Source organism: Myiozetetes cayanensis, unplaced genomic scaffold, assembly GCF_022539395.1.
Source record: "Myiozetetes cayanensis isolate MyiCay16 unplaced genomic scaffold, myiCay2020 scf4, whole genome shotgun sequence".
NCBI lineage: Eukaryota > Metazoa > Chordata > Aves > Passeriformes > Tyrannidae > Myiozetetes > Myiozetetes cayanensis.
In genome coordinates this window covers 71,589,397-71,599,450 of record NW_026087631.1, presented here as the reverse complement: position 1 = coordinate 71,599,450, position 10,054 = coordinate 71,589,397, and the positions used below count along the sequence as shown (strand labels likewise).

The 10,054-nt window shown below is 50.4% G+C and overlaps 2 protein-coding genes and 2 non-coding genes across 5 annotated transcripts; all 4 read left to right on the top strand.

The window, feature by feature from the left end:
* The first annotated feature begins 390 nt into the window (after nt 1-390).
* On the top strand, nt 391-3,964 carry RPL17 (ribosomal protein L17). Its single transcript, XM_050329462.1, has 7 exons — nt 391-443; nt 820-872; nt 965-1,005; nt 1,857-1,991; nt 2,470-2,568; nt 3,169-3,360; nt 3,869-3,964. The coding sequence occupies exons 2-7, from the start codon at nt 833-835 to the stop codon at nt 3,914-3,916; spliced, it is 555 nt and encodes a 184-aa protein (XP_050185419.1). The 5' UTR covers nt 391-443; nt 820-832; the 3' UTR covers nt 3,917-3,964.
* On the top strand, nt 665-733 carry LOC126647706 (small nucleolar RNA SNORD58). Its single transcript, XR_007630654.1, has one exon. It is a non-coding gene; the product is annotated as a small nucleolar RNA SNORD58 (small nucleolar RNA).
* LOC126647705 (small nucleolar RNA SNORD58) lies at nt 3,426-3,494 on the top strand. Its single transcript, XR_007630653.1, has one exon. It is a non-coding gene; the product is annotated as a small nucleolar RNA SNORD58 (small nucleolar RNA).
* A 676-nt stretch (nt 3,965-4,640) lies between the features above and the next one.
* On the top strand, nt 4,641-8,575 carry CUNH18orf32 (chromosome unknown C18orf32 homolog). 2 transcript variants are annotated; one of them, XM_050329463.1, is made up of 4 exons: nt 4,641-4,694; nt 5,187-5,288; nt 6,834-7,086; nt 7,731-8,575. In XM_050329463.1, exons 3-4 carry the CDS (start codon nt 6,859-6,861, stop codon nt 7,803-7,805), a joined length of 303 nt encoding a protein of 100 aa, XP_050185420.1. In that variant the 5' UTR covers nt 4,641-4,694; nt 5,187-5,288; nt 6,834-6,858; the 3' UTR covers nt 7,806-8,575. The 2 variants fall into 2 exon arrangements, with proteins under 2 accessions (XP_050185420.1, XP_050185422.1); XM_050329465.1 differs by lacking the exon at nt 4,641-4,694 and adding an exon at nt 4,776-5,035.
* Nucleotides 8,576-10,054: the final 1,479 nt, after the last annotated feature.

The window sequence follows — 10,054 nt, the reverse complement described above, 5'->3', positions numbered from 1 at the left end:
CAACCACCCTCTGGGGGAAGAACCTTTTGCTGAGATCCATCCTGAGCCTGCCCTGGCACAGCTCCAGCCATTCCCTGGGGGCTGTCCCTGGTCCCCCCAGAGCAGAGATCAGGGCCTGCCCCTCCTCAAGGAGTTGTAACTGCATTGAGGCCTCCCCTCAGCCTCCCCTTCTCCAGCCGAACGCACCGAGTGCCGCTCAGCCGCCCCTCACACGGCTTCCCCCTCTCCGCCGCCCTCCTCTGGCCGCTCATAGACAGAACCGTGCGAGATTTTGTTCCCAAACCGAGACAGAAGGACCCGGCCCCTCCTCCTCCTCCTCCTCCTCCTCCTCCCCCCCCTCAGGCCGCGGCCCCGCCGCCATGACGGCGATCTCGCGAGACCGCGCGCGCGCTGCCGGGCGCGCCCCGCCCCTTCCTCCTCCTCTCGGCCGCCGCCATCCCGAGGTGAGGAGCCGCGGCCCTGCCGGGCCCGCCGCCATCCGCCGCCATCCGCGCCCACCCCGCCCCGCCGGCGCCGCCGCCGCCCTCCCGCACAGCGGGAGCGCTCCCACGCCACACGCGGCCGCGGTATTCCCGGGGATGGCGCGGCGGAAGGGCAGGCGGGGAGCCGATGGAGTTGTGGAGGGGCGGGAGGGTACGGTGTGCGCTCCCTGTGGACTCCGTGGCTGCGGTGATGACTCTCTTAGGACACCTTTGGATGTAACCGTGAAAAGAAAGCGAAATGCCTGAGCGGCCGCGGCGGTAGGGCGAGGGGTCCGGGCCCTGTGTGCCGCTGCGCTGGGGGTTTTAATGTGATTCTGTTTTAATCGGTGTTTTCCAGCTGAGCTCTCAAGATGGTGCGCTACTCCCTGGACCCGGAGAACCCCACCAAGTGTGAGTTGATGTTTTGGGAGGGTTCGTGTGGGGCCACGGGGGAGCCGCTGAGGTTTTGGTTACAAAAGTTGGTTTTTTTTTCTCTCCCGCAGCGTGCAAGTCACGGGGGTCCAACCTGCGGGTGCACTTCAAGGTAAGGAGTGTGTGGTGAGCAGGAAATACAAATTCGGTTGGTGTTTTGGTTGGTTGTGTTGGTTTTTACATTATCTATGAAAAGAACCCCGGACTGGGATTTTAAGGGTCATCTCGATCCACTGCCCTGGCATGGGCATGTTCTGCTATCACAGGATACTGCCAAGCCCTTTCCAGCCTGGCCTTGGACACTTCCAGGGATCCAGGGGCAGCCACAGCTGCTCTGGGCAACCTGTGCTAGGGTCTCACCACCCTCACAACCAAGAGTTCCTTCTCAATATCCCAGTTTTCCACTTTAGTTTGCCTTTTTATTACCATCAGGATTATAGTTACTGTCTGACTTGTGCAGTTGGTAAATGCTATTTTAACACTCATATTTTATCCTTAATTTTTTTTTTCTAAGCCTTTTCTTCTCTTGACTTTGCAACTCCTTCGCAGGAAAGTTGCATTGCCTGGAATTACGTTGTTAACAATTGCTAAAGTTTCATTTTCTCGTCACTTCCTCTGAGGTGCCACACTTGACATTTTAGGAGGCTCTTGCTTTTTTGGAATAGTGGCCAAGGAAGAGTTATAAGAAGTATTAAGTACTTAAATTATACCTTTTAATAGAAGTTATAATTTTGCTGGCTATATTTGGTCGTTAGGTAAAAAACAGTAAAAGTGTGCTGGAGCCAGAAAAATCAGCAGTGGTAGTTACACCAAGGGTTAGAAAAGCAGATAGCAAAGGAAAAAAGTGTTACTTTGGGGTTTTTTTGTGAGTGCTTCCTTTGTAACCAAAGGACAGGAGTCTGGGGTCCGTGGTTGCATTGGAAAGATGTATTAGGGGGAACTTTTGTGTGCTCTGTGTTGTAGAACACGCGGGAGACTGCACAGGCCATCAAGGGAATGCACATCCGCAAGGCCACCAAGTACCTGAAGGACGTCACCCTGAAGAAGCAGTGTGTCCCCTTCCGGCGCTACAACGGGGGCGTCGGGAGGTGTGCCCAGGTGAGATCCCAGGGGAAAGGGGGGAGGTGTGCCCAGGTGAGATCCCAGGGGAAATGGGGGAGGTGTGCCCAGGTGAGATCCCAGGGGAAATGTGGGAGGTGTGCCCAGGTGAGATCCAGGGAGACCTTAGAGCCCCTTCTAGTGTCTAAAGGGGCTCCAAGAGAGGTGGAGAGAGATTTTAAATAAAGCACGGAGTAACAGGACAAGGGGGAATGGCTTCACCTGGGCACAGGTTGCCCAGGGAAGATGTGGCTGCCCCTGGATCCCTGGAAGTGTTGAAGACAAGGTTGGACAAGGCTTAGAGCAGCTTGGTCTAGTGGAAGGTGTCCCTACCCACAGCAGGGGGTGGGATGAGATGGTCTTTAAGGTCCCTTCCACCACAAACCATTCTGGGATGGTGACAAGTTCGTGGTGCCTGAAGGGTGAGCTGTATTGTACCGTGACAGAAGGAGGATTCACTGTTGCCCTCTCATTCCAGGCCAAGCAGTGGGGATGGACACAGGGCCGCTGGCCCAAGAAGAGCGCAGAGTTCCTGCTGCACATGCTCAAGAACGCAGAGAGCAACGCTGAGCTCAAGGTGGGTGTCACTGAGCACAGAGTGTCCCTGTCATGCTGCCTGTCAGCATCCCTGACCCCCATCCATGACATGGGAGGACAGGGAATTCTATGACACCGTCAGGCCCGGCTATTTCCTTGGTCAGTCCTTGGTGGATCCACAGCTCCCTGACACTGCTAACCTTGGCTGTTTCATTGGTGAATCCTTTGTAAATCCTCGGATTCTTGGCACTGTCATGCCTGGGTATTCTGTTGGTAAATCCTCCATAAATCTGCAGCTCTGGGGCACTGCTGGTCTCGGCTGTTCCGTTGGTGAATCCTTGGTAAATGCTCAGATCTGTGGCACCACTGCACTCATCTGTTCCATTGGTAAATCCCCAGCTCCATGACACAGCCAAGCTCAGCTCTTTCCTCGGTGAATCCTTGGAAAACCCTCAGCTCCATGACAGTGACAAGGCTGGGTGTTCCTTTAGGGAATCCTTGGAAAACCCTCAGCTCCCTGGTGCAGCCGAGCTCGGCTGTGCCGTTCACCAGCAGCGGGGACTGGGGTGGTAACTGAGATCCTTGCTGCAGGGGTGGTTTGCAGATGAAAAAGGAGTGGCGGGTTTTGCTCCTCTTGCAGGGCCTCGATGTGGATTCCCTGGTGATCGAGCACATCCAGGTGAACAAGGCTCCCAAGATGCGCCGGCGCACGTACCGGGCGCACGGCAGGATCAACCCCTACATGAGCTCCCCGTGCCACATCGAGATGATCCTCACCGAGAAGGAGCAGATTGTGCCCAAGCCAGAGGAGGAGGTGGCCCAGAAGAAAAAGGTACGGAGGGCCCTGTGTGCCTTTTCCTCCACCGTGTCGCGAGAGCCCGGTGTTCAGCAGAGGGGTTGCTGTGATGACTATCTTAGGACACCTTTGGAATTCCCATGAAAAAAAATTAGTTGTTTCTGAGCGACCTCATTTTTAAATTTAACACGGTATTAAGCACTTAGAAAAAGTAAAAACCTTTTTTTTTCTTTTTTTTTTTCAGTTGTGCAGGGGGTTTGTTCCTCCCTCTCATAATAACCTCAGTGTTCCCTGAGTGTGGGGGTGAAACTGGGGTGTGTGCAATTAAACTTGATTTAGCTTGAGTTCAGAGCCTGTGAGCAGTGTTGGGATTCCTGTACGTGTGCAGGTGTGATCAGTGGATCATCAGTGAGGGAATTTCTGGCAGCTCTCAGTGCTTCCAAAAGATCTTGCAAATTAAGTTGTGAGATGTTCTGGGAAGATGTTTTCACATTTCACCGTTTTCACAATTCACTGTTTTGCTGTTCCCGTGTCTGTTTTCCAGATCTCCCAGAAGAAGCTGAAGAAGCAGAAGCTCATGGCCCGGGAGTAAATCTGCGCGGGCAGATGTACATAAATAAAACAAAAGCTTAAGATTTTACTCTGTGTGTATATCTGTGCTCTGGGTTCTGACTGGTGGGACACTGGCAGGGAGGATTAGGGGATCAGAGTGGTTCGGGTTGAAAGGGACCTTAATACTGTGCAGTCCAGTGCCCTGCTGTGGGCAGGGACACCTTCCAGTAGACCAGGTGGGTCCAAGCAGCTCTTTGTCAAAAGAGAGCAAACCCTGAGGGTTGCCATTAATCAGAATCACGGGATGGTTTGGGTTGGGAGGGACCTTAAAGCCTATCCAGTGCCACCCCCTGCCATGGGCAGGGACACCTTCCACCAGCCCAGGTTGCTCCAAGCCCCATCCAACCTGGCCTTGGACACTTCCAGGGATCCAGGGGCAGGGACACCTTCCACTAACCCAGGTTGCTCCAAGCCCCATCCAACCTGGCCTTGGACACTTCCAGGGATGCAGGGGCAGCCACAGCTTCTCTGGGCAACCTGTGCCGGGGCCTCTCCACCCTCACAGCCAGGAATTCCTTCCCGGTATCCCATTTAAAGCCGGTCCGCCCGTTCTCGCGGGGGTGCCGATTCCGTACCGCCGTTCCATTCCCCCCCCGCACCGGGATAATTTGGGACGCTGTCCCCGTTTCTGGAATTTTGGGGGGGGATCTAACGCACTCGGGGGGGCGGGGCTGAGGGTCACGTGACGCGCGCTGCCGCCTGCCATTGGCGGAAGCGGCGGCCCGGAAGCCGCGCGGGGCCGTTCCGGTGCGGGCGCGGTGAGTGCGGGGCGCGATCCCGATAGATCCCGATAGATCCCCGATAAATCCCGATAGACCCCGATATCCTGGCACCCCACCTCGCCCCGCCCCTCCAGCGCGGCCGAGAGCGCGCGGGGTGTGCCGGCCCGAACGTCCTCGGCAGGGCAGGGAACGGGAACGCCTCCTGGCTTAACTCACCCTTCCAGGCTGGCTCGTCCTCTGTGAAGTAAAAGGGGTGAAAACGGGCTCGTTGTCCGCCTATTCCACCTTCCTCATCCTCTGGGAGCAAGGCCGCACCGCCCCGAGGTTTCTCTGCCACGGCGTTCCCTGCGCCCCCACAGCGAGCAGCGAAACCTCCGGTCGCAGAGAAATAACCTGTTAAAACCCGACTTTAAAACCTGACCTTTGTTTCGTGTTTATTTTTTTTTTCTCCCACTCTCCTTTTTTCCTTTTTTTTTTTTTAATTTTTTTTTTTATTTTATTTTTTAACGTATTTTTCTTGCTCGCCAGGTGACGGGGCATCACCCGGTGACAGCAGCAATCCATCGGGACGGTGTTTTCCCCCGGCTGGGACTGGTGGTTCCGGGGGGATCACTCGTGCACCGGGCACAGGTAAGGGTGATGGTTCGGTCTGGAATCTTGGCACGAAGCGGCTGCAGAGGCTCAACACAACACATGCCGTTTCCTCGGGACAGAGCATGGGGGTGCCAGGACGAGGGGGAATGGCTGCACACTGCCGGGGGACAGAGTTAGATGGGATACTGGGAAGGAATTCCTGCCTGTGAGGGTGGGAAGGCCCTGGCACAGGTTGCCCAGAGAAGCTGTGGCTGCCCCTGCATCCCTGGAAGTGTCTAAAGACAGGTTGGACGGAGCTTGGAGCAACCTGGGCTGGTGGAAGGTGTCCCTGCCCATGGCAGGGGGTGGAATGAGATGATCCTTAAAATCCCTTCCAACCCAAACTATTCTGTTGTTCTGTGATAATTCTATAGCCTGGGGTGTTCCCTCCAGCCACTTCATTCAGCTGCTGGATAAATCCTCAACATCTTGCTGGAAATTTAGTATTGAGGAAGTTCTGGTGGAGAGAGTACCTGAATCATGCTGTCTCAAGTTAGGATTCCTCCTAGACTTCTGAGAGCAGATTTGAACTGTATTGGAAGCAGCCAGAACAAAACGTGGAAGTAGTCAACTGGAAATTGATATTCCCTTCTTTCACGGGGGCTTAAAATCTTTAGGATAGCTTAAAACTGGTCCCTGGTGAAGCGTCCACGTCCGCCTGTCCGTTCTCCATCTTGGAAAGCTTTTGTTTTGCTCCTTAATGCGAGAGCTGAGATGTCAGCGGCCTAGAAAGGAGGAACGCGAAGGGCAAAGCTCTGTGGCAGCAGAGTGTGTCTAATGTATTGCTTGTCAGCACTGGCAGGGACAGCTCTAATCCCACTTAACTGCTTCCTCTCCCATTTGTACCTCTTTGCCCCCTCTGCCTTGGTTTTCTGCCCTTTTTTTTTTTTTTTTTTTTTTTAGCACAGACTCCGGGCTGCCAATTTTGAGGACTTCTCCATGGGTTACAGAGAGAGGGGATGGTTCATTTTCTAATAGTTAATTGTGTGGGACTGGCGTGGGATCAAGGGATTCCTCTTGGGCAGGAGGAAGGAAATAACCCATATTCTGTTTCGCTCAGATCCTGACTGGGAGTCTCTTCCTTCTCCCACTGTCCTACCCTTCAGTCAGAGCAGCCCACTGGATGAACTGGAGTGCTGCTGTTTAATTTCTCTTCAATTAAAAAGGGATTAAGAAAAACAAACCCTTTGGACCCTTTACTGTAGCAAGAACTGGGCTAATACCTTGCTGCTCTAAACTGTTTTTGTGTGGTTTAAGCAAAAACTCTCATTTTCTGAATTAGTCTTTCTGAGTTGCAGCTGTAGGATTGATGAATTAATAGCAAATTATTGTTTCTGGTTTTTTTGTTAAAATGTCAAAAATGTTCCCCTTGTTGAGGATTTTGTAATGTTGAAACACATGGCATTTTTGAAACTTTAACAGCTAATTTATAATTAAAGAATACTCTACGTCCTAGTACCAACTACAGCCTTTATTTAATATGTTTTCTTAGATCATGACATACAAAATTCTCATTCTGAGCTGTTTTTTTTCCCTCACCAGCTTTGTCACAGGGCAGGAGGCAGCCATGGTGTGCATTCCCTGTATTGTCATTCCTGTCCTCCTCTGGGTCTACAAGAAATTCCTGGAGCCCTACATCTACCCCGTGATCGCCCCCTTCATCAAACGAGTGTGGCCCAAGAAAGCTGTGGAAGATGCAGCAGGCACAAAACAAGGACAAGGAGGCAGCTCTGGGGATCCTCCAGCACCTTCAGCCGCGAAAAGAAACCTGGAGTACGAATCTGGAAGCTATAACGTAAGATTAATTCACTGAGCTAACCAGGGAAACTCAGGGGTAGCTCAGGGTGGGCGTCACAGAAGGGTAGATAGTTGGGTGTTTTCACAGACCTTTTTGGGGAGATTTTCATATGAACAGGAGTTGCCACTACTGGGACAGCTAGAAATAGTGGCTTCTAGGCAGCTCTTGGTCTTGGAGGGATAGGAATTGCTCTTGTTTCCTGAAACAGCTTAGTTAATTCATGCTTTTTTTAATGACTGGCTATTCTTTCAGAGAAGAAAAAAAGTCCAGTATTTGGTAAATCACACCAGATGTAGGAAGCAGAATTAAAAAAACCAAAACCCTCTCTTCAGCCAGCTCTGCCACTTATAATTGGGAAAGATGTTTAGTGCCTGTAAATTGTTCATTTATTATTTATTTCTGCTGTCAAAATGAAAAGACTTGTAAATGTTGTCTCTGCTCTCATTTCCCCCCTTTCCTCTGAAGCAATTATTATCTGTAAATCTATGCAGACACCACTACTTTTGGTTCTTGCTGCAGATTTCTTCACAGATCTTCACTGGCCTTGCCTCCAAAACCGGTTTTCGTCTCCAGCTGTTACTGTTTTGGGTGTGAAGTCCTTTTTTTGACATCCCATTAATGACCCTGTCTTCTATTTGCAGTTTGAAAGCAACAGCATTGCAAATGGAATTGCTGCAAAGAAGTCCACAGCAGTTTATGACAAGAAAACGGATTAAAGGAGTTAATTCCTAAGGATTTTATTCCCTTGTGTCCAATATGAACTGCTGATATTTCTCTCTCTTTGAGACTTCTTTTGTCTTTGCACATTTTAGCTGAATAAAAACTTTTATTGCTTGCAGGAGAGAGTCTGTTTTGCCACTAAAATGGTATCTAGTTCATCTGTTAGTTTAAATTATTTGAAAGCTGAAGTTAACTGCATTTTTCTCGCTGTAACTACTTTTCATCTACCATCTATTCGGTGTGATTAGAGTTTAGGTTAAATAACTTATGAATAAACCTATCTATGGAAGGTAAATGTATCTTAGCATCTTAATTTCACTAAGTGCTAGTGGAATACTTGAGGCTTTCACCTTAAAAGCTGTGTCTGTTCTTGACCTCGCTAAAGGACTGTGGACTGAATTGTGGCAACAGAACCTCTTGTTTAAACTATGGGGATTTATAGTTTTTCATGTCAAATGTGTGGATGAGGTAGAGGAGTTACGCTGTATGCAAAATTTGCTTAGCTTACTAAAACAGAAACTCTTGATGTGATGCTTCTATTAATTATTTTCCTTTAAATACTATGCCTTTTTTCTTTTCTTTCCTGAAGAGGAGCAGCAGAGGCATGATGCAAGAGAATTGTTGCTTTGTCTTCTGTTGTGGTGATTTAAAATGGTCCATTTCTGGCTTTAAAAACAAACAAACAAACAATAATGTACAACTGAAACCTCTTTGACATGTTTGTGGAATTTTAACTATAATAAACCAGGATTTGCTTTAAATATAAGTTGCTTTATACAATTGTTCTTGGGCATCTGGGTGATAAACATCTAAAATCTTTGAAAACCTGTAGACGGGCCCCAGGCAGAAGGAGATCCTAAAACTCCATGACTTCATGATAAAGTGAACTTGGCAAGTCCAGCTTTGCCTCCTCCTGGGAAGATGGATTCTGCTGCTGACTTGAATCCCAACTGTGAAGTGGTTTAAGTGTCCCTGCGCTTAATAAGGAATAAAACTGATAATCCCTGCTTTCTCCTCTCTGCCAAACCAGAGCACTCCTTAAAAGATGCAAAACCAAAACCCCTCCAGCAGTTTTGGATTGCTATTTATGGTTTAATTTCCCTAAAATCCCGCCCCAGACATGCCTGAAAAGGCACACATTTTTATACAGGCTGTCCACATCACTGTGGTCCAGTCTTGTGCTTGTGACTGTGATATTTCCTACCAGATAATTAATTATTGCAGTAGTTAATTATGCCCACCCAATGCCTTGGGTGAGGTGAATCGTTTCCTACCCCTGCCCGATTTGGTCAGGCCTTGTGTGAATCCATCTGCAGCATCCACCGATGGATATCAGGCCCTGGTTGCTGCAGCCATCACTTCTGTAATGAGCTAAGTCACAGAAAACCCCTTGTAAGATTTTGCTTAATGCTGTTTGCTCTTCCTTAATGAGCGAGTCTGTTCAGAAGTGAATTTGGAATTGCTGTTTAATCAGCTCTTGCCTCATCCTTGGAACATAATCCCCCACAGGATCAGTGTGTCGCAGATACAGCTTCCTCCTAGATCAGTGAATCACAGAATCACGATTAAAAAAACACTCCGAGACCATCGAGTCCTGTGCCCAAACCCCATCTTGTCACACTGAGTGCCACCTCCAGGCATTCCTTGGACACCTTCAGGGATGGGGACTCCACCACCTCCCTGGGCAGCCCCTTCCAATGCTTGACAACCCTTTCCATGAAGAAATTCCTCCTGATGTCCAACTTGGGTCTACCCTGGCACAGTTTGAGGCCATTTCTTCTCATCCTGTCCCTTGTTCCCTGGGGGCAGAGCCTGACACCACCCCTGGCTCCCCCCTCCTGTCAGGGAGTTGCAGAGCCAGAAGGTCCCCCCTGAGCCTCCTTCTCTCCAGGATGAGCCCCCCCAGCTCCCTCAGCCGCTCCTGCTGCTCCAGCCCCTTCCCAGCTCCGTTCCCTTCCCTGCACACGCTCCAGCCCCTCAGTGTCTCTCCTGTCTGAGGGCCCAGAACTGCCCCAGCACTGGAGGAGCCTCAGCAGTGCAGAGTCCAAGCTACAGCTGAGCAGCTGAACAGGAATATGTGTCCTGATACCCTGAGCACTGCTGAAAAGGTTGTCCCTTCCCTTGTGCTTCCTGTCCCAGGTAACCCCAGCCACTGTTTCAGTAGGTTGGGCACCTCACAAACAGGCCAAAAGTTGAGAGTGTACGCACCTCTGACAGATGTGAGCACAACAGAAAGCGGAGCATG

What these genes read in the sequence shown, in the direction of transcription:
- CUNH18orf32 (XM_050329463.1), top strand. Translation starts at nt 6,859, where the DNA reads ATGGTGTGCATTCCCTGTATTGTCATTCCTGTCCTCCTCTGGGTCTAC. An exon ending in ACGAATCTGGAAGCTATAAC is followed by an intron (nt 7,087 to 7,730) that starts GTAAGATTAATT and finishes TTCTATTTGCAG; the next exon opens with TTTGAAAGCAACAGCATTGC.
- RPL17 (XM_050329462.1), top strand. Translation starts at nt 833, where the DNA reads ATGGTGCGCTACTCCCTGGACCCGGAGAACCCCACCAAGT. An exon ending in GCGTCGGGAGGTGTGCCCAG is followed by an intron (nt 1,992 to 2,469) that starts GTGAGATCCCAG and finishes CTCTCATTCCAG; the next exon opens with GCCAAGCAGTGGGGATGGAC. An exon ending in AGAGCAACGCTGAGCTCAAG is followed by an intron (nt 2,569 to 3,168) that starts GTGGGTGTCACT and finishes CTCCTCTTGCAG; the next exon opens with GGCCTCGATGTGGATTCCCT.